We start from the raw sequence: 24,053 nt of genomic DNA, 5'->3' as shown, positions 1-24,053 counted from the left end.
TAGTGATAAACCAGTATTTTTATTGCTTTGATTAATTTTGAGAGAGTTGGAGATACCATGTGGCCTAATTTTCATACCTAGATTTCAGAAGATTATAAAATGTTGTTCGTATATATATATTTAAAAAAAAACACTTTTCAATGTTACCTTTTAAAAATATTTATCTTCACAAGACAGTTTATGATACTAAGTAAAATAATGGATTTAATAATTTCTGGGACAAAAAAGCATAGTATTTCAAATTCTTAGATGTTCTAGTAAAATCTGAATAGTAAAGTAATTTGTTTTTGGTAGGCGAAGTTCTACATAACCATACTATGGTTGATAAAATAAAAATTAGAAACCTTATCTAAGCTATATCATCTGATAATAGAGAATAGTTTGTGTTTGAGTAGGAATTACCTATAGTTATTTTGAAATAAAGTATCTGTTTTCTTTTCATATGAAGTTATTATCTACAATTCCTGCTTATCCTAATTTTCTGTGAAGTCCTTTTGAACTCTCAAATTACAACAATTTACTTTAAAAACACTGATAAGGTCTGAGTATATGTTTCTCTTAGTAGATGGGCCAGAATGAATATTTCCTTACTGCTGTATTCAAGACAGTATTGGTTTTGAATATATGAGATCACTTTATCCTCTCCTTCCTTCTTTTCTCCCAGTAGTTCTAATCCAACTAGGCATCCATTTCTAGTTCTTATTTTGGATTTCAGATGAAGGAGCCACTTTATTTGGATTAAGGCTGTTGTGATATTAATTTTTCATAAAAATTATAAGTTTTTTCAGCATATGGGTTTGAAGGCAGCTAATGTAATAAGCTTGCTGAGATAGTGTGGGAATGGACAACACTGGAGTTACTTAGGAACCTATGATTTGGGCTCCATGGCAAGTAAAGAAAAAAATAACAGATTTTAATTAAACGTGTGCAAGAAGTAGCAAGAATCTCATTAAAAAAAACGTACAGTTCTTAGTGGCACAATGGTAACATCATAGGCTATAACAAGATTTCGTATGCTGCCATTGTACTGTAATTTCACTTATGGTCAATTGACTGTGAAAGAGTCATTTTTCTGGAAGTAGATCCTTCTATACAGCAATCTCAGGATTAGATGAAGAAGCCTTTTGCATTTGTTATGCAATATCTCCAAAGTATGATTCAAAGCCTGAGCCTGCCAACCAAATTTTCCTGTTGTGAGTCTAATAGGAAAATTTTGGAAGCTCTTAGCCCAGTGATATTTGCTTAATGGAGATCCATTTTAATCATTTGACTATAATTTGACTATAAGAACCAAGCTGATCCTTTAACATTCACTGACAAGGACATAATAGTAAAAAGTGACATGGCCTGCAAAAATCTTAATTAATGCTGTACTGATCATTGCCGTAGCCTTGTTTTCTGTGTCTTTAGCATATATGCAGACATTGGGCTATTCTGCTTTAATTATAGATACGTTGCAGTCAGGATTTTTTGCTTTCCTAGCAGAGATTATTTGAATCATTAAACAGAAGCAAGTATAGGAGAGACTACTTATGTATACACAGTTGGTCCCAGTATTCCATAATATATTCTTTTGACATGTTGCTTTATATGGTGTTTAATATCCGTTGGCTCACTATGGGTTTTTCTATTGTCATTATAATTAATCCCCATTTGTTCACAAATGGATGTTCACCTATTTTCTGTATGTACAATATCCCCATTGACTAACAAATGGGAATTCATCAAGCCACTAAGAGAATCAAAATACCCTTTATAAAATCAAGCTAATCCTTTTTGTTTGCTGCTGAGTTCTCAGAATCTCTGTTTGGAATGCCAATGAGATATTAATAAAGTAATAGGTGAGATCTTTATACACTCTACACATATTAAGTAGGTTGACAGTGGTGACAAACCAATCTGTGTCCACAGAAAATACTATTGATAAGAAATAGCCTTGAGTTAATGTAATTATAATGTAACACAATTCTTCAGAAAAGAAAATATTAACTGCTTGCCTGAGTCTATTTCTTATCACTGTGGACAATTTTTTCCCCGCATTACTATTTCTTGACACAATAGTTCAGCGTTCATCTTCATAATGAATTATACATGAATGTATATGACTGCACTATGTGGTATCCCAGCAATGCAATAAAACATTTGAAAATAATTAACAAGTGTAACAAATGGATATTCAAGCATATCATGCTTGTTGCCTCCTTGATACAAATTCCTAAAAGTACACAGCGCACCTCACAGCTCTGGTCACAAGGAGCACATAGCCATCCTAGGTCTTCATTTATTATATCCTTGGGAGCGACATTTGTGCACTGTTGAGCCTTGTCTTCGGAACATTCGATATACGATATAGTCTCATAGAAATTGATGGGCTTTGACATCCTTTAATATGTTGCACATAGAATGATACAGCTCTCTGTTACTTTTCAAAATATTGCAAACATTTGTGGAGTAAACTGGTTTGTTGAATTTGTCCTGACCAAAGGATTAGATTCCCCCCCCCTTGAATATAACTTGTTCCTCAGAACTGTTTTCTTACTTGCTTCCGTTACTTAGCACCATTGCTGATACCCATCTCTGTTGACATAATAACTTCGTCATACACTTCCTTCTCTCTTTACTAGGTAACAAGCTTACTTATCAGAATCCTCTAATAAGAGTTTCCAAAGCAACAGATTTTATTAAATGTAACAAAGTTGAAGGAAAATGAAATCAGCCTTCTTATAACTCCAGGGGAGTGAACTATTTTTTGTTTTATGAAAAACTAAGACTTTTCAACTTCTTTAAAGTCACAATCCCACTGCCCACTGAGACAGAACACTTTTTATATTCCTCTTTTAAAGCCTTTTTTGCCTATCTAAAGCAATCCTCCATTTTGCCAAGTGACTTCTTTAGACTCCCTCTAGGTGATGGCAGAAGGGTTAAATTTTCTCTGCCTACAATGGAACAAACAAGCTCCATGCAGGAGTGTAATAAAGGCTTAGAATTTGAAACACCCTGTTCAAGACAGGTTGCTTCTGTCATTTTTAAGTGTTAGGAGTTTGGAACAGCTCTGCTCGAAACACTGGATAAATGGTCAGAATGGCCTATTTCAAGTGTGAAATGGCTGTTTTAAACTCAGAACCAGGCTTTCAAATTCATGACTGCTTGAATTCCAAACTTTTGCACTCCACTAGTTCCAAGCTTGTAGCAATCCAGTTCTCTACTCATTACTCAGACTCTCCAAGGGCTTCTGTGGTTCAGAGAATCTGCATTTGAAGGCATTCTTGTCTCTTGATTTACAATACGTTGCCTGTATTCTCACACAGAATTAGTTGTAATAGTGAAAAATGACCAGAATCCAAGGAATTCCATTAATACATGTAAAGTGCTTCTGTTTTAAAGACAAATGGAGGCTATCAGTCAAAACTGCTTGAAATTATCTTGGAAGGATTCAGCTTTCCTGCTTATCTTGCATTAACATTAACTCAGTTTTTGAAATCAAGCTTTATCAATAAAGCCACTATTTTAGCAGGGGAAGAAAGTGGAGCTAGAATTTATGCCTTCCCAGAGAGTGATGATAGCAAAGATCAGCAAAGTTCATATAGCCCCAGGTATTTTAGCTGCATGGAAATTGTATGAAAATGTCCTAAAACTTCACAGAAAGCTGTTGCCTTTGTCAGTAGTAATGAGCGTTTATTTTCCCTGAAAGCACTATCAAAACGAAACAATCTAGCCTGTAAATTCCTCTGGGTATTCAGGAGGGAGTCTACTTGCTTCTCTGTCATTCCAGAGCAACCTGGGAACTCCACTATATATGTGCTCTTAGAAGAACAGCATATTAATTAATTTTAATATTTAGTATTACTAGGTAAACTAACAACCAAATTTTGTAAGAAATTGAACATAGAGTTCTGGAGTTATGATCCAATGGTAGATATCTGAATGACTAGTAGTAGATTGATTAGATTTCTTAACCTTGAATGTTGACTTTTTCCCACTCTTAAATTAAGATTAGATTTTGGAATGTGAATGAAGTGAACACAGATTATTGTACTGGATACCTGCTTTAAAGGTCTTGGTCCTTCATTCCAAAGTTGTGTCAGTATCCCTCACCCTTTATTTTTTGCATCTACCATCACTCGGTGGACCCAGACTTTCAGTTCCATTATCTACTAATTGCAATAATAATTATCTGAGATCAGAGGCTGATACTCTAATATGAGGTTATAATTATTATGTTTTAAGAAAGTCTGATTTCTCTTTGTTTACAGAAAGCAATTGCCTATTTATTTCCTTCTGGTCTATTTGAAAAAAAGGCCAGGCCTCTCATGAAGGTAAGAACATTATTCAGTGCTATAGAAATCAAAACAATTACTTCAGTACAGTAATAATTATATTATTAAACCATTTATTTCACTGTTTTAAACAGCACCCTGGTGAAGTGTTTCCAAAGAGAAATGGTAAGTGGAGATTTGCAATATAGTACCATACTTTGTACATAAGGTAGGGTCCAAAGCACTAATATATGTCCCAAAGTCTGGTCTGTCAACTTAAATCGTTTATTTTTGTTTTTCTTGTTCTCTTTTGACAAACCACATAATTAACTGCTTTGAAAATTCTCTAGTTATGTTTTATTGGGGATAAGAATATACTCTTAAGGAAAACAGTCCTAAGGCCATTCATATATATTGTATGATTGTTTAGATAAAAAAATCAATTGAGAAGATTATGCAAATAGTTACATGTTATGTCTTTCAAATAAAAAGAACACTAAACAGTGTTCTGGTCCAGGTGTAATTCTATTTAAGGAGATGGGGGATTGTATAGCCACTTAGAGTTGAATATTTACTACTGTCTTTGTTTATATTTCTTTAGTTGCCCAATGGGATGCAGATGGTCGTCCATTTAATTTTCTTTTTTATACCGGCAAGCAGTCATACTATTCTTTAATGCATGTAAGTGGTTTACTTTTTTTTCCCTGAAAATATAATGTGCAGTATTCTTTTGGGGGGGGGGGGGGAAACTGATTACCAAACGAAGGAATTAATAGTTTATTCTCCAATTAAGTTTTGGTTTGCTTCCATCAATATTAAATAGATCTGGCTATTAAAAAATTTAAGGGTATGATAGATGAAATTTTAACTCATACCTTTTATAATTTATTTACTTGGTTCATTGATATACCACACATTCCTAGCCATTAGGCCAGCCTGCAGCAGTTATAATTCTATTTAAAATGCATAGTGTTTTTCAACTAGAAGCATTGCAAAAAAAGTATTTATGAAATTTGTATTATAATAACTGAAGATTTAAAACTTAAATTCAGATACTAGTATAACAATTGAAATTTAGGCACACAGCAGATCTGCTAATTACTTCTGTGGTGGCTTGCAGACAATCTGCTTTATAAATAAAAAGTGATATGGACTCCACCATAGTTCAGGTTGCTCTGTTTAAAATAAGAAGTTTAAGCAAAGAATTACAAGGTAAAGGCTAAGAATATGTGAAATGAGTTGAAAGAAGAATTGAAGGGGTATCCAGGGAGCAGGAAGGAAGACAGCGAAAAATACAGGTAGTCCTCGATGTATGACCATTTGGTCAGCGACCATTCCAAGCTACAATGGCACTGAACAAATTGTGGTTACAACTGGTCCTCAGAGTTCTGGCTATCCCGGCACCCCTGCAGTCATGTGACTGCAGTCTGGGTGCTTGGCAACCCATTCGTACTCACGGCCAGTTGCCAAGTGCCCCACAATCACGTGATCGCCATTTGCAACCTTCCCCAGAAAGTCAACGGGGAAACCGGCAGGAAAGGTCACAAGTCACTGGGGTAAGTCTCCCCCACCTGCACACCCTCTCCCAGCCCCTCTGCATTCATGCCACGCTGGCCACTCGCGCACCCTCCCTGACCCAGGCAGCACCTCACACACCCTCCCCGACCCCCTTGATCCATGTGGCGCCTCTCGTGCACCCTCCCCAACCCGCGCGGCATCTCTTGCACACACCCTTGCACACCCTCCCTGACCCTCCCTTGCACCTTCACGCACCCTCGCCATGCCTCTTGTACACGCTCCCTGACCCACCCTCACACACCCCTCGCTCCCTCCCTCAGCTGGCAGCAGCTACTTCCCTGCCTGTGGGCCTGGGACTTACAACTTTCTGCCAGCTTTCCCACTGGCTTTGATTGTGGGAAGCCGGCAGGAAGTTGCCTCGCCTAACAACCATAGGATTCAGTTAACAACGGGAACCAGGTCTGCAGGGACCCTCACTAAGCCATGCAGTCACGCTTTACAACTGCACTGCTTAGTGATGGAAATTCTGGTCCCAATTGCCACTGTAAGTGGAAGGCTACCTGTAGATGTTCTGATGTGACAGACCAGTAAAGAAAGTGAGGAGCATGAAGTATGGCGCTCTTTACTTTTTTCTTAGAGCATTCTCAAGGAAGGTCCTGATGGCCAGGAGCTGCTTTAAAAGCAGCACTTGCAAGTAGATAAACAAAACATTTCTGTCCCAAATTTTTAAGCAATTGAAGGGCCATTCTCTTGAAAGCCTGGCTCAGAGACTGCAGATACCACTCTGCAGCAACTTTCAGTTTTCCATTCTGGCACTGCCCTTGCGGAGAAGATAATACTTGGAAACTAGTATGAGGCTTCTGCCATTTCAACCGTAATGGCTTTGCCACCAAAAATGGTGATAGAAACCTCCTAGTCCCATGATTGGTCACTGCATTAGTTTCTGTTTATTCTCCTTTGCATTTCAGTTGGTTCCTTCATCCATTTCATTTAATACGTTATCAGTTAGGATATGATCTTATTTTCCATCTGAGTTTTTGTTTGTTGGCTTGGAAAATTATAACATATTTGGATAATATTTCTGCAGCCATGCTCCTTCAATATGGAGAGAACCTGAAATTATTTCTGTACCTTTTCCTAAAAATTGTTTATCTGTAAGATGACAAGTGAAAGAACTGTCTCCTTTTCAAGAGAAAAGCAAACATTCAATTAGAATTTGCTTTCCTGTAAATTAAATTAATTGTTCTGTGTCCTGAGCTTTGGAATGAGAGAGAACCAGTCTTCACTTTTTATTCTGTGACATCATTTCAAATACTTGAAGAATGCTATTGTATCCATACTCAATCATCTTTCCTAAAGGCTAAACAAGCCCAGTTACTTCAACTGTTCTTTGGAGGACTTGAGTTCTGTTTCCCCTGATTAGACATTTGCCCTTCTCTGAACCTCCCCCAATTTCTCTGAATCCTTCTTAGTGTGGTGCACAAAACTGGATATAGTAATCAAGGTGAGATCTGACCAAGTAGAAAAAAGTGGAACAATTACTTTCCTTAACTTCTGTTGATGCACCCTAAAACAGCATTTCCCTGTTTTGCAGCTACATCAGAATGCTGGCTTATATTCAGTTTGCAATTAGCCACAATGCCAGGATCTTGTTCACAAGTGCTATTACCAAGCCATGTTCCCTTTTCCTTTACCTGTGCATTTGTTTTTGTTTCCTGAATGAAGAACTTCGTACTTTTCTTTGTTAATTTTCATTCAGTTACTCTTGGCCTCTTTTGTCTGATCTATAAAGATTGTTTTGAGTTTTATATCTCTCTCCTAGGCATTAGCTAACACAACCAATTTCAGGACATTTGGAAATGTGATGAGCTTTCCCTCCACTTCTTGATCCAATTAATTAATAGAAGTACTGAAGAATAGAGAAGGACAAGCTCCTTCTGCTGTCCTCTGTTTGGTCTTCACTGAAATTACTTGGAGCTCTGCTTTCATTACATTTTTTTTTTTTAAGCGGCATCCATCCTGGGCAACTTTTCCCACTAGCTGCTTCTTCCTTTGGAATCTTTTAACGTTGCTCTCACTTTATTAAAATCTGCATTTTAAAGTCCAATATTGCATTTGATTGCATTCAGATGCAGTTTCCTTTAAAATCTAGAAGTCCAGGATTACACAGTCTCTTCCCCCAGTGTTCTTGCTACTGAACAATTATTAGGTGAGTCTCCACTGTACTCTCTGAACTTACTTATTGCAAGGTAGAACATTTATTGTATTTGCACAATATGCATCATTTGTAAACCATAGTCCATTGACTTCTGGAAAACTGGATCAGTATTGATAGCAATGGAGAATGAAAGGCCCATTTTACTGAAAAATAAAGTAATACTTTTCAGCATGGTGCTGCTGTCAAAGATTGTTCCTCTTGTTATTAGGTGCTGTAACACTAAGGGTGCAATAGCATTTAGAGGGCTTTCTCTATGAAAAGGACTTTTCCTGTGTTTTTTAGAATTATCTTCGTTTGTACTCTCTGCACCCAAAGGACAAAATCCCCACTTGTCAGGTACATTTATTTTTTTAGAGGGAGAAGAGAGGAATTATTTTTTCTTTTGGTTGACCTTGGGCAAATGAGCTTCTTGCCCTGGCAGAAATGAAATGAATGATAAATGTAGAGGGTGTCTTTGCTGAGTAATGGAGCTGCAGCCTAGGCTTTCCAGAGAGTTTTCTCCTGCACAGCCTGAGGCAGCCTGAGGACCCCTACTGTTCATTTAAATAGGTATGTCAAATCTGCCTTGAAACGCTGCTGGTTTGATCTGTGGTAATATTTGTGAAGGTTCCATATGGACTTGAGCCCCCTGCAGTGCTAAGAAATAATGTACAACGCTTCATGGTGCAGACGCAAATTTTCTCTGAAAAGGGATGCAGCGCTGCGTTTTAGCTGTCGGAGAGGATGATGGAGCTGACGCACTATGCCTGTCAACTTGTTACACGGATGGGTTGCACGCAGAGAGGCTGTGGAAAATCTGTGCCTTTTAGCTTTTCTACTTAATCACGGTTGTAGCATTGCCTTTAGACTGTATGCTACATTAATTCTCTTCCTGCCTTCTGCCTTTCATCCCAAGTTTCACGGAAAAAAGTAAAGCATGCAGGTCTTGTAGAGGGGCCTTATCAAGCAGCTGTCATCTGACAGGCCATTTGCATTTGTTTTGGCTGAAACAGAGCAAGCCAAGGGCAAGATGTTTTGTTGCATTCCATCATAATGAAGAAATTATAGAAAAATTACAGAGAGTACAACTTCTTAACATTCGTTGCTCTTGCCTTTGAAAAAACAGTGTTGGTGATTTTTTGAATGCATAACCTTTTCAAGTAGCCCTGCTCCCCATTTGATTAAATTTTTCTTCATTTGAAATCCTTTCAACAAATGAACTGTAATTATGGTAGGATATTTATATGGTTGCTTAAGTAGTATCAGTGCATTTAGAACTATTTCAATTAAGAAACAGATAAATACTTTCATTAAACATGATTTCTCATTCAGGAAGTGTGAAGTAGGTGTATCACGTTTAAGCTAAGAGATACTAGAAAGCTACTTAAGTACAAAACCTTCACTTTAAAATATAAGATAATTTTAATTTGCTGTGGGTTGCTTATACAACCTTTTATCATTTATAGCATACTGTTTATAATTTCTAATATATGCTAAATCATTTTTCCTAAATATAGCATATGACTTTGTATTCGAATCACTGCATTCTAACTGAGGTTACTGCTTTAGCTATTTCTACAGTAAAATTTATAAAATAACAATGCTAGACTTCTTTGGAGAATCAGTAATAACCTTTATCAACCTAGTCCCCATCCTATAAGTTATTATGAATACAACTTGTAGAATTTCTTCCCAACATTTGGGAGTTTAGTCTATATAGGTCTGGAGGGCATTAGGTTGAAGAGGTTGGTCTACACCATCCACCATATACGTTTGAGCTCATAATGTCTGCATACTTTCTATTCCTATTTTCATCTTTGCTTCTGCTTATTGAACACTGGTTAGTATAGGAAAGAAATACTTGTTTGTTTAGGCAGAAGGCTTTTTATGTGATTCAGCTTTACAGAGATGCTTTAATCATTTTGCATGTACCAAACATTTATAATACACTAACTCTCAAACACTGTAGTGCCATTATCTTATTTAAAATACTAACCCAAACATAATGCAGTATCTGCTAGCTGTATGTATCAAGTTAGCAGATCTTTTCCTAACTTTGGAAGTGGCATTGTACACATGCAGAACAATTCTTTCAGTGAAGTAGACTTTTATCATTAGAGACCATGAAGAATTTGGAGCCTTTTTAATCTGGTTAAGAAAAAGCAGTTCTCCATTCCTTTCTGTTCCCTGAACTGAGATCAGCTAGTCTTCATTGGTGGGGCGGGGGGTTACCTCAACTATAATCCACTAAACTATATCCCAATTTCCCCTATCCCCATTTCCCTCTCATGATGTTGCAGTTCTTATCATCTGAAATAAAGGATATATTCCTGATATATTTATAGGGAGAGAGTGGGCTTTCTGAAGTCTTAACTTCCTTCTTCAAATTGGAACTCAGTGCCCAATCCAGGAGGAAGATAGATGGGTGGGTGGGTAGGTGGATAGATAGAACGAACACCCAACTACCATAGTATATTAATTGAAATAAAGTATGTTCTTTCCAATAAAAAGTAAAGCACTGAATCTGATGTCTAACATTCTTACATCTGATTGTGTAGAAGCTCTTTCACCTACTTTGCTTCCATCTCAGTACTCACAAGTACTGGGATGAATTTAAAATGTAATGATAATGTTTATATCCCACTCTGTCAGTTACATTTCAAATATTCAATGCTATAATTCCTGTTCTTCATTTATTTTTCAAGAACAATATAGCATTGTTTAAGCTATTCATCTTACCAAATGACAAGCTCAAGGATGCTATTCTCCTATATCATGAAAAGATACATATAAGGCACATAGGTATTTCAGTAAATGTATTACAAAATAGTTAGTTTGTAAGTGATAGAGGCATTGATTGATTGATTGATTGATTGATTGCCATCTAGTCATTTTTGACTCCTAACCCTAACCTGATCTTTCAGGTCTTCCAATGGTGCACTCATCACACTTAACTGAGTCCATCCATCTTGCTGCTGGTCATCCTCTTCTCTTTCCTTCCACCTTTCCCAGCATTAGAGCCTTCTCCAGGGAGCTGGGTCTTTGCATAATGTGTTGAAAGTAGGATAATTAGAGCCTGGTCATTTGTACCTCTAGTGAGAACTCTGGGTTGATTTGTTAAATGATCAATTTGTTTGTTTTCTTGGCTGCCTACAGTATTCTCAAAAGACTTGTCCAACACCATAGTTCAAAAGTGTTAATGCTCTTCCTATCCTGCTTCTTCAAAGTCCAGCTTTTGCTTCCATGGAGTGTCACAGGGAATACCATGGCTTGCACAATTCTAATATTTGTAGGTATAGAGATACCATGGAGTTTGGATAAGTTTTCCAAGTCCTTCATGGCTACTCTACCAAATGCATAGTCTGTAGCATATTTCTTGAGATACAGGCATATCTATTGGAAAAACTTTGCCTATCCATTTTGAAGAAGTGAAAAAATATTTTTGAACTTTTTTAGAAGTGAACGTTTCCCAAGTGTAATCTTTCTTAAATTTGTATACCTTGTTAGTCTGTGTGCCTATGAATAGTTTTTACAGGCCTTTTTTACAGCGATGTGTATTAATATATAAGAAACAGACTCTTTTTTTTTAGAAAACAGGGAAATCAGATATGAAATTACAACACAGATAAAATTTCCCATATTGAAATGTACTTTGCTAATAAAAAACTCTTCAAAATATCTGTTGCTTGTATTCACTGATTATTTAACAATAAGCTATATCATTAAGGTGATATTATAAACTCTATCCTAGATGCTAGGCATTGTTTTTTACCTTCAGTTTGTATACTGTTATTTCACATCCAAATGTATATAATATTTTATTAGAACCTGGGGAACAGTTTTCCACTGATGTTAAGAATTACATGTTTGAGTAGCTTGGTTTATTTATTTATTTTCCCAGATGTTTACAGCCCATCTCAGTGAGAAATTTTAAAGATTTGGGTATACATTTGATTCTCCATTCAGCAATAGAGCTCACTGGGTGATTGGGGGCCAGGCACTTTCTCACAGAGTTGTTGTAGGGATGAAATGGAAAAGGATCCTGATGTATGCTATCTGGAGTTCTCGATGGAAAGATTGGATATGGATGTAGTAAATAAATATGAAAATTAAAGGACAATTTGGCAAGGGTACCAATATGTTTGGAACTTACAAAAACAAGAGTTTGATTTAAATATAAGATCTATTCTGGGTGAGAGCAAAAGTCAGTCTACTTCAGCATTCTGTTCCCAAATGGCTCAACCGCTGAAATTCACTAAGAGGACATGAATTCAGTAGTATTCACCTGTTTGTGTTTTCCACCAATTTATATTCATGTAATCCTGATTAGTACACTTATACTACATGGAACTATACAGAAGTCATTGCCTGATTATATGTCTGCAAATGGGAAAAATATTATTTATTCTTGAAATTGAACTTTTAGCTTATTCTTTATCAAATTAATATTTCTGTAGAAATTTTACAACTGGAACTCATTTATATATATTTTCTGTGTATTCTAGGAGATATACAGTAAGGTACTCCACATTCGAAATTATCAAGATCAATTGTGTGCTCAAGCATTGCTTTCTGAGAATAAAGCGCCTATGTAAGTTGTCTCTTTGAGATTATAATGAATATTGAAGATAGGTCTAGATGCGTTTCCATATAAGATTTCCATCATTTTATGATGATAGGGCCAATTCGATAGTCCCACCCTAAGTGACTGATGGATCCAAAAGATATCCAGAAGGAGCTTGGGGCTTTCCCTGAGGATCTGGTATGTGGTTCAGCTGAGGTCTTGGACCATATCATCCTTATGTGGCCTCTCCCATTGCGCAGATTCAGGTATGTACCTTGGTATACCAGGGAGTTCTGGGAGATGAAATTCAAGAAATTCAAGAGGCCTAGAGCACCATTGGAGGAAGACTGGGAGAGAGCCTGATTAAACATGGGTAGGAGCCCATATTTGAAATTACCTTCTGGTGATAAGGGTGGCAAAATAGCAATATTTCTCCACCCTTACTGCATCTGCTGATAGTCGTCAATTGGCCCTGTTTAGGGTGACCCGGTCCCTGCTGGAGAAGGATGGGCCACAGGATCATCTGCGGGGCTGCTGTGAAGAATATTCTAACTATTTGGCAGGTAATCCCTCAGATCTGCTTAGAGCTGGACTCCAACAGGGCAGATTGGGCTGAAGTGCCTGGGGCTCAGTCTTGTGGTATGATCTGGGTTGAGTGTGAATTGGGGATTCTTGAAGAAGTGGGCAAGGTTCTCTGAGCTGTCAAATTGGTTACCTGTTAGTTAGATTCAGGTCCGTCCTGGGTTGTTCAGGGGGCAGGAAGATGACCTACAGTTGATTCTGTGTTGTGTTGTCTTCTTTGATAGAGGAGGCTTTCAGCCTTGGAGGAGGAAGTAGTGCATCCCCTCCTCAAGAGGTCATGATTGTATCCTGGACAATTATTGTCCTGTCCTCAACCTTCCCTTTTCAAAGAAGGTGGTTAGACTGCAGTTGCAAAGTGTCCTGAGGAAGTGGATCTGTTTCAGTCAGGTTTCAGGCTAAGATTCAGTGCGGAGACAGCATTGTTGCGTTGATAACTATTGGCTGGGGGATGTGGTTGATGCATCCATCCTTGTCTCCTTGATCTCTCAGTGGCTTTTGATACTATCTATCATGGTATGCTTGTGGACAAGCTGCAGGGATTTGGAATTGGGAGCATCATTTTAAGGTGATTTTCTTCCTTCATGGCTGCTTCCAGTCAGTGGGGGGAAAAGTTGCCCCCTCAGACCTTCCTTTGTGGGGTACCACAACGTTCAATACTCTTTCCTCCTCATGTAATATCCACATGAAACTGTTGGGCAAGGTCATCTGGCAATTCAGGTTTAATATCATCAAAATGCTGATGAAATCCAATTATATATTTCAACAAGTGATGCTGTTGAGGTCCAGTCCCAGTGTCTGGAGGCTGTGTGAGTCTGGATGGGGAGACACCAAACTTATCCTACCAACTTATCCTACCAAGACTGAGTGGCTGTGGATATTAGGGGGCCCAGATCATGGGATTTTCCATCTTTTATCTTGGGTGGGGCTGCACTTCCCCATTTAAGAATGGTGTGTGATCTGGGGGTCTTCTTGGACTCACAGCTCCTGATCAAAGAGCATATGGTAGCTGTGGCCAAGAAGGCTTTTGTACAGCTTCAGCTTTTGCACCAGTTGTGCTCCTCCGTGGGCTGAAAGGCCCTTCAGGCAGTCACTCATGCCCTAGTCATCTTGTGGCTTGACTATTGCAATGTGCTCTACATGGTTAATACACTCTTCAAGGGCCCTTGAAGACTACTCAGAAGCTTCAATTGATCCAGAATGCAGGGTGCAGGCATTGATGGGCATGCCTTGGTATGCCCATGTGACACCTGCTTTGCAAGCTGCACTGGTTGCCATTATACTTCTGGGTACAATTTGGGAGGAGATGGGTGGTGATAAATTTGATAAACAAACAAATAATATTCAAGGTGCTGGTTATCACCTATAAAGCCCTACATGCCATAGAGCCAAATTATTTAAGGGACCACCTATCTCCCATGGTTTTTGCTTAGCCAGATGGATGGGACCCCTTTGTTGGTTGTGTATTTGTACATGTTATGTATTGAGTGGTCAGATGCTGTTCGTTTATATTGTACTGTGTTTCTGATTTGTTATTTGTTTGATATTATGAGTCACCTACAGTCACTTTAGAGCTGGGAGGTGCCTAAATGTAATTAATTAATACTTGAATTACATCTTGTAACAGGGCTCCAATTTTAACTGAGGGAGATTATATTAGTTTTAGATAGGCACATATGTCTGTAATGCTTTATCAAACCTTTAGGAATTTATTGATTTATTAACATTTATACATTGGCTAGACTTTGGACAGCTTACATAATGGTTATGAAAAGTGATATATGAAAGAAAAAACAATTTTAGGAGAGGGTCAGAGGTAAAAGCAACACAGATAGTGAGCAATAGATTCAGTGGGAAAGATTATAATTGCTTGGAAAGGAGAGAATCTAATGGACGAATCAGAAGCAAACACTGAGCTGGCAGAATAGTTGCTCCGTAACCTCTTTTCCTTTTTTAAGTACACGAAGAGAGTGCATATTGCACTTATCACAGAGATAACTAGTGAAAGTGTTGTCTTCATGGGATAATATCCACAGATGCTCTTTAATTTTAACAAAAGTGTTTCTCTCAGAGAGGATAGCTGTGATATCTTTGTTTGCAGTGTCTTTACAAAGATGTGGGTGTTTTAGAGCAGATAAATTCCAGGTACATGGAATTAGAATTGGGCGTTTTCAGGAGGATTAATAGTCTGTCTGGCTTCAGTGTTAGGCCTGTTGTTGAAGGAGAAATGTAAGTAATATTAGTTGAGGAAAGAAGTTACTATTAAATGATCAGCCAGATGAGTGATTGACAACGGATTACAAAGAAAGAAAGATATTGAAATCTAATGAGCCCAATTGTAATCAGGGTCACAGTGACTAAAGTTAAAACTTCAAACACAATGTTTTAGGGCCAGATTAGAATATAAATAATTAACTCAAAGAGGTAGTTTATAATATATGTGAATCCAGAGGAAGGAAAGAAAGGATTAACCCTGAAGATGGAGGGATTTTTTGGACGTCAGGGAAAGTATAAAGGCAAGCTGAACAAAATAGAGACAGAGCTAATGAAGGAGAGAAAACACAAGAAGCAGCAGCTCAAAATGCATTCCAGTATTTTGGGAACAGAGGACATATTTGCAATTTTGGGATCATATTTGATGGGCATATTTTCTGCCACAAAATGTCATTTACTGACAAACTGATTCTACCTCCCCTGCCCCCTAATTATAATTTGTTTAGTTTATATATTTGTGTTTATGAGTAAATTGATATTCAAATTCAAATTATTCAAATTTCTATTACTGCCCATCTCCCCCCAAAGAGGGGATATATTTCCAAGAAAATAAAAACATATACACACTGATTCACAGTGCCCCATTTGTATTATCTAAGAATGCCTGTGGGATCTATAGGCTGGGTGTTGGCACTCTGTATCATTCCAGCCTCATATTCATTCTTTTTTTAAATTAAAAGAAATGTGTCAAGGCTAATCTTACACTATACCCAATATATCTTCCTTTTGTCATATTTGTTGAACTAAGATACAGACAGGTGTGTCTTGCATCAGATTGGAACTAGAAATGGTATTGAAACCTCTTAAAAACTTTCACATCCTTCCTTTGGGTAGGGTAATATGTAATATGAGTGTTTATGTGTGTGTGTTAAAATCCTGCAGAAAATGATGTCTGGATTTTTAATTATTAGCTGTTTTAAAAAATAACCTCACTATTTACTTTTTAGAATATGTAAGTTTATAACTCTAACTTGCATTTCTTCAAGCAAAAGAAAAGTGTATTTCCAAATTAAGTGTACGGTCTAGCTGCAATCTATCTCTAATTGCATGATTAGTTAAAAGAGAATATATGTGATATTTTAAACAGGAACCTGATTGGCAGCAGATGGCTGATTAAAGAGGAATTGGAAGAAATGTTAGTGGAAAAACTGTCAGATCAAGATGTGAGTAATTAATCTCCTTTATTTAATGAACCTTGTATCCTAATGGAACAGTTAGTGGTTGTGTGTAAGGATTCTGGGAAAAAGTTGTTCTTGGACATGGGAATTATTCATGTTCTTGGTCTGGTCTCACAAATACACCAATCACATCCCTAGATAGATCTGAATCTGAATATAGATATAGATACAGATATGGGTATGAGATGGAGCAGTTTTATATATGTTATTTCAGGAATAGCTAGACATGTTCACAAAAATTATGGGGTAACTTATGTATTTAGCAGAATTGTTCCGCTTCAGGCTGTGCAGGAGGGTGGTTCTGCTTGAATGGATATTAACATGCCCATTCAAACACACCAAAAAACCCTCAAATGCCCACAATATCTCAGGAGACAAGATAACTAACTGAACCCTTTTCTCTGACCTTTCTCTTTGCAATGTCCAGCGAGGCATTTATCCTAAGGGGGAACATTCAAACATATAATTTGCCACTCCATTTTAACAAGTCTTTGAAAGCTGAATGTAGTTGTTATTGTTGTTATATAATTTGTCACTCCCATACAAAACCAGTTAAATACTTAGTTACATCAGCAGATCAGTTTAAGACTGTGTCCACTTCTGTTTGGCATTCCTTTCAGCAGTGTCTGACGGGGACTCAAAAAGTCAAGGTGGTGGCCATTACAATGTGATCAAAGCCCCACCCCTTTTTACTTGTGATGTGATACACATAAAAGAGGCGGACCTTTGATTCTGTGGTTGTAGCCATCATCTTGACCTCCCTGTGGATATTCCAGATTTCTTTATTGTGACCAGTGACAGCCATGTGTTGGAAACTGTCTCCTGTTCTTAGCCAAAGTGGAAGGAAAGCCTGTGTGTGTTAGCAGACTTTTGTGTTGGAAGTTACCCCATGTAAGGGAGCTGGTGGGAGAAGAGGTACAGTATTAAAAGTAGCAGCTTTGGCTAGTCACACAATCCGTTCACTCAAGGCAAGTGATTATGTTGAACAGATCTTGATATTCTGCCACTGGGTTACTTGTACCAAAAAGGCAGTTTCATTATCTCATCCCTATTGCATCCATTTCATTTTTTTTTCCTTTTTAACTTCTACCTTTGCTTTTTTGTAAGCAAAGAATAAGCATACAGAAAGTTGGCACTTTTTGGGCCATTCAGAAAGTGTTCCTTTATTTCGCTCCTTTTCCTAGCCCAAGCTGTATAAAACGTTATACCTGAATCTGCTTATTTTCTTATGGTCGGAAGGCCATGTATTACTAGTGGGGTGCTTTACTTTAATCATGTGCTCAGATGAACAGAGAAAAACATATAGTAGCAAAGGATAATTATTTCAAGAGGTTGCCCTTTGAGTCAAGTATCTCTTGAATTTTTAAAAACCTTGATTGTTTGTTTTTAAAATCAACACTAAAGTAAATCCTGTTTGAACCACCAATGGCCTATGTGCACATTTCCTGTACATATTAGGAAATAAAATAAGCTCAATCAAATATTTATTACAGTCATAGACCAGCATAAAAATAATTTAACAAGTAGAGTTTAGAAACTAGTTTCCTTAAATGAATGGGGACTTTTGCCTTTTACCACTTTTCCATCAAAGATTTCATTCTCCTTTGGGACCCACTAAATATCTTTTTGAAAATTATGATTGATGTTAATTAAGTATGACAACTTTAGTCTGACAAAGAGTTTGCTTATACTTTTGAATAGTGGATTTGTTTCTTTGGGGGCAGGGAAGGAGTTGGGTATCTTTATTCACATAGGAAATGATACATCTGCATGTTGTTTTGAAAGCAGCATGCAAATGCAGAAGTGTCATCCTGTCAAAAGTTATCAGTAAGAACAGAACTAAAATGATCAAGCAGGTAAAAATAGAAGTTGTTGACAAATGCAATTACACTTGCACCACCATCCCTTAATGAATTTTTATTGTCTATAGTATTCACAGTGTATTCAGCTGCTGGAAAGATTAGTAACACTGCCATACTGTGATATCGAAGAAGATTATCTGCTTAAATTTCGCAGGCAATTACCTATACAATCCAAAAAGCAAACATTTGAACCCCTGAAATATGATGAGCGAGGAGTGGCCTTTAGCACTGCAGAAGGTATTTTTTTTTCTTAAATTTCAAACAGGGAAGTCCTTGGTAACTTGATAATCCAAATATCCCTCAATATAGGCTGCATGTCTCTTACCTGAAGAAAAAAATAGATGCTGCCCAGGACCTCTACTGATAGTGCACTGTGTTCTGTGTGGTCATACTTGTTTAATGAAATTAAAAACAAGTGGTTAGAGAGATATCTCTTTGTTTCTGACTGATTTTACAAATGTATTTAAAATGGTATATATTAGGAATTAGGAAAGGACTATAATCCCATTACAATCAGAAATTTGAGTAAATAAAATCTTAAGGTTTGGAAGTAACTCAGTTTTCTCTCAAATTAATGTTGAAAATATATGTTTAGAAATAGATTTTTGTTTGTTTGAATTGCTTTTTATGCAGATTTTTAAATCTAGCAACAGGCCCCTTAAGATATTTCACTGGCTTACTTTGTTCAGTGTACAATGAATTCAGGCTTCTTTGACAAACAGTATGATGTATGTAGTACAGTCTCAGCCCTGGAGACCAGGCAGTGGCAAGCCACTTCTGAAAAACTTGCCAAGAAAACTGCAAGGACTAATCCAAGCAGTTGCCAGGAGTCAAAAACTGACTTGAAAGTGTGCATGTGCACGCGCACACACACACATGTGCAATTTGTAGCACAGATCAAAAATAATTTCCTTTGCATTTATGTTTAAAGAGAGTCTCCTTACCAATCTATCTAATTTGTAATGCTTGCACCCCACCTTTCTGTTGCATTTGCAATATTCAAGCAGTTCAAGGTAGAGTGAAACTTAATTTTTCCATATGTCAATACCACAGACTTTGCGTAAAACAGACCAAATTTCTACTGCAATTTATATCAATTTTTGTCATTCATTTGCATCAATTTATGTCATTTGTGAGATGGCATCATCATGTAAATGAAGTAAATTTACTCAGATAACGTAATGTGGATGCGTGTGTTGACATTAGCACCACAAATGATAAAAAGTGCTGCGGTGCCCTACTTGCCAATCAGCAGACTTTCATCAATAAAAGATAGCCCTCTCCCCAATTAGTCTATTATTTCATTAGATCCTAACGAGAAAAGGTATACATACATAAAATACCTAGTTTTTAAGATCACAGTTTGTGGAGAATTGTTTGGTAGTTGTATGCTCTAAATCAAACAGAAACTGTATCTCACGATAATTATTTCTTTTAGATGCTGGCTGCCATTTTGAATTATCAGGGTATGCCTCCCTCTGCTGGGAGAAAAAGGATACCTAGCAGTGGCAGTTTTGTAAAAAAAAATGTGTCATCCATTGTATCCATGGTATACAACATGGGATGAGTCCTTTTTTTTTACTGAGGCCTTCTTGATAATGAATATTGCCAGTTACTGCTTTCAAAGATACGTGTAAGATATTGCATTTTAGAAAGATGCTAATACCTCCCGTTTGCTACAAAATACTGCCAAGTTGACCATGTCTCCATACCAGAGTCTGTAGGCAACACTTAAGAAACTTGGATAAGCCTGGAGTATAAGAACCCACTCAGTAGTCAGTACATAGGAGTTACATTGGGAGAAAAAATCTTTCTTTTTTCCCGAGCTGAAAAACTGAGGAGTGTTAAGCATAGAGAAGCAGAACACTGGCCTCTTGAGTGCTCTCCAGCCTGTCACAGGTTTAGAATCTAGACTAATTTTGGATACCTTAGGCCACTCTTCCACCCCCAAAATAGAAATTTAGACCTAGTTCTTCTTATGCTGCACCTGGTCAGGAAAGGATGTTACATGACATCTTTGGAATTCATCTTTAAAAGAAGGTCTATTTTATTTCACTTTTGCTAGAGCTTCCCTTTCAAGAGTTAGTTGCATCTCTGTTTAGCATTTTGAAATGCTAAACATGTTGATGCTAAAAATGCTAAACATTTTGAAATGCTAAACATGAAATAAATGTACAGAGGGTTTTTTTTTTCTTTTCAAGGTAGCAGAAAGTCATCAAAAGCAAGTGCTACCATTTATGGAAACGGAAGTGGAAAATTCACTATAAATGGAGATGATTATTTACTTTACTTCCCAGTGTTGCAGGACAGGTGAGTGTTAAAAAAAAAATAGAGAGCCTTTGTTGCTAAAACCAAATTTTTAATAGCATTTTTCTACAAAATGTTTTCATGTATTTTTAAGCGAAGAGGGTATCTTCAAGGTATCGTACTTTCCTGTTTTATAACTAGATTTGAACATTTGAATATACACATGAAAATGTTAGTAAAATAACTATTTCAAATACTTCTGAATGTTGGCATCTCAAGATGTGTTGGACTGTAATTCCCATTGCCTTCAGCCAGTGTATGAATAAAATCTGCAGATCGTCAGAGTTGTAATCGACATGTCTGGAAACCTCCTATTGAAAAATATTAGATTCTTCTATAGAAATGTGAACTTCACAGGATGGGGGGCAGGGAGGGAGAAGAATGAACTTGGAAATCTGCATAAAAAGGCCTGCCACTAGTCTGTGCCCTCCTTTGCTATCTTGAAACTTCTGTATGAATTACTCCATGAACCAACTGTAAAAACCTCCATGTACTGTGAGAATGGTTTATAGAAATCTGTTTATAGAGTTTAATCTGTATATAATAGAGATATAATAGATCCTAATCTAATTAAGTTTGAGCACAGATTTATGGTGAGAATAGACTTCTCAAAGGTGCTGTTTACATAAAAGATGTACTAAATTGGATCAAAGATACCCATTTGCAGCTTCCTCTGAAGGAACAGAGTGACAGATTTATTGTATGTTAGGTCAGGCGTCTTTGCACAAATGCATTGTCTTTTGCAGGTCTAGATACCTTGTATCATTCTATGTCACATCAGCCCATCAGCTTATTAAATGCCTATGATTGTTGCCTGTGAAATTGTAAACAAAGAAAAAAGGGTATTTTTACACCTTGTAAACCATGATGCGGTGGCGCTGCAGGTTAAACCGCTGAGCTGTCGATCGGAAGGTCAGCAGTTCAAAACCACGCGGCAGGGTGAGCTCCTGTTGCTAGTCCCAGCTCCTGCTCACCTAGCAGTTCGAAAACATGCAAATGTGAGTAGATCAATAGGTACCGCTTCGGTGGGAAGGTAACGGCGTTCTGAGTCGTCATGCTGGCCACATGACCCGGAAGTGTCTATGACAACGCCGGCTCCAAGGCTTAGAAACGGAGATGAGCACCGCCCCCTAGAGTCGGACTCGACTGGACTTTACGTCAAGGGAAACCTTTACCTTTACTAAACCATGATTTGAGACTAGTAAAGTCCATTTGGCTTGGGAAAAAGGGTAACGAATGCCAGTCTGGCTTAGGGAGTCTGTCCATTTTTTAGTTGTGTTGTGCTCATTGTTTCTCTTGCAAATGAGTTTGGCATAGGTATTATTTTAGGAGCCTTCATTTGACTTTAAATATTGACAACATAATTCCCCTTGTTACTGCATTGTTCTTGCTATCACTGTTCTGATAACAGTAGGCATTTTTTGGTGTGGATATATTTAAATAAGGAAAAATGTTGGAGGGAATGAGCAGTAGGGACACAGAAATTATTTCGAATTCAAAATCTTCTATCTTGAAGTTGAAACAGTTGATTTATGTTCCAAGTGGGCTGTTTTCTTCATTCTAAAAGTTTTGCAGAACTCAAATTCAGAGCATTTTAAAGTTGAGACATTATGTGCACCATCTCTGAGCAGCACTTGAGTATGTGATTTATTCCAATTAAATATTTCCATGGAAAAATCACTAGAAAAAATGGTTCATAGTTTACTAGACCATCTTACCTGATTTTAAGTGCTTTGCACTGTTTTTTGTATTTTCAGAGAACAGCTGATGTTTCCATTCCAGTTTCTTGATCAATTGGAGAAGTATGACGTGATCTGCTCTGTATCTGGAGGAGGAAGAAGCGGACAGGCTGGAGCAATTCGCTTAGCTGTAGCAAGAGCTTTATGTAGTTTTATCACTGAAGAAGAAGTGGAGTTCATGAGGCAAGGTGATAAGAAGTATAAAGAGAAAAATGTATTGACTTTTCCTAAATTATAAAATGCAGTTGTTCCTGATCACCTATCTCTAAAAACTAGCTTCTGCTATTCAACATTCCAAGAAACTGCTTAAAATGAAGCAAATGCTTGGGACTTTCTAATGGTATAAACCAAAGTTCAAATACTAGATAAATGCTAATCTCCCTTTGGTTTCTTAGTTCTTAGTTATTATGGCTAAGCCCCCCCCCCACTTCTCTGTAGCAAATTGATTAAACTGTGTAAATTTCTTCCTCACCTCCCTGCAGCTGGTCTCCTCACTCTTGATCCACGTGTGAGAGAACGGAAGAAGCCTGGCCAAGAGGGAGCCCGCAGAAGGTTTACCTGGAAGAAGCGCTAAATCTGAAAATGAACCTGTGTATGAAAATATTACATTTTATAGGAATCTTTGTAATTAAACTGTATTTTCCCTTCCCTTCCATCCATGTCTTTTCTTATTAATTATGTAAGAAGCATTAAACCCTTAACTTGTGCAACCACTAGATATCAAAAATGTCTACTAATCAGTTGGAAACAATAGACTACCTGAGTAGTAAGTTGCCATTTTAACAAATCACCCAATGAGAATTTACACCATAAACTTTGAAAGTGAACGATGGGGCTATTTGTTCAGGCAGGCCCTCTAGAGTTGTGGAGGGCAAATGAAAGGTGCTTTGTGTTGCTCTTCAAGAACTTGAAGAAGCTGCTGCTGCCAAAGCTCTAAACTGTTTATGTGCTATCAGATTGGTGTCAACTCTTAGCAACAAATTGTTGATTTTGTCCAAGATGATCTGTCCCCACCCTGGCCCTTCCGGTCTTCCAACATGCACCCATCAGTGCTGTAATGAGTCCATCCATCTTGCTGCCGGTTGTTTTCTTCTCCTTCTTTTCACTTTTCCCAGCATTATTGATTTCTCCAGAGACTAGGTTTTTTTACAATGTGTCCAAAGATAATAAGTTCAAAAATGTCAATTCTCATTCTGACCTGTTTCATTTCCATAGAGTATCATAGGGAAAACCATTGCCTGCACAATTCTGATTTTTGTAGGTACAGACACATCCCAGCACCTGAGTATCTTTTCCAAGGTCTTCATTTCTACTCTACCAAGTACTAGTCTGTGGTGTATTTCTTGTCTTTGCTGTTGGTAGTCTATCGTACAAGGCAGAAGCTGTCCACCAGTATCTTCATTGTCAATTTAAGACTGCTTACTGTACTGTTGTCACTAGTTTAGTCTTTATATTTTTATTTTATTTATTAATCCAATTTATATGGCCACCCATCTATCTAAGAAACTCTGGGCAGCAAACAAAATGAACACAATTTCATTAAGACAAAAACAATTCAGGCCACATTGAAGCTCAATAA

The 24,053-nt window shown here is 37.4% G+C and overlaps 1 protein-coding gene across 1 annotated transcript in view; it reads left to right on the top strand.

Moving 5' to 3' along the window:
• MRPS9 (mitochondrial ribosomal protein S9) overlaps positions 1–23,129 on the top strand; it is a 43,981-nt gene extending 20,852 nt beyond the window's left edge. The window contains exons 3-11 of the mRNA XM_063304934.1: positions 4,254–4,316; positions 4,412–4,442; positions 4,858–4,937; positions 12,477–12,562; positions 16,476–16,551; positions 18,497–18,665; positions 20,630–20,738; positions 22,493–22,662; positions 22,957–23,129. Coding sequence (XP_063161004.1) covers positions 4,254–4,316; positions 4,412–4,442; positions 4,858–4,937; positions 12,477–12,562; positions 16,476–16,551; positions 18,497–18,665; positions 20,630–20,738; positions 22,493–22,662; positions 22,957–23,048 — 876 coding nt within the window. The 3' untranslated portion in view covers positions 23,049–23,129. The remainder of the gene's footprint in view (positions 1–4,253; positions 4,317–4,411; positions 4,443–4,857; positions 4,938–12,476; positions 12,563–16,475; positions 16,552–18,496; positions 18,666–20,629; positions 20,739–22,492; positions 22,663–22,956) is intronic.
• Positions 23,130–24,053: the final 924 nt, after the last annotated feature.

Source organism: Candoia aspera, chromosome 5 (assembly GCF_035149785.1).
Source record: "Candoia aspera isolate rCanAsp1 chromosome 5, rCanAsp1.hap2, whole genome shotgun sequence".
NCBI lineage: Eukaryota > Metazoa > Chordata > Lepidosauria > Squamata > Boidae > Candoia > Candoia aspera.
The sequence above is the reverse complement of the archived record's forward strand: the minus strand, read 5'-3'. Positions and strand labels throughout refer to the sequence as shown.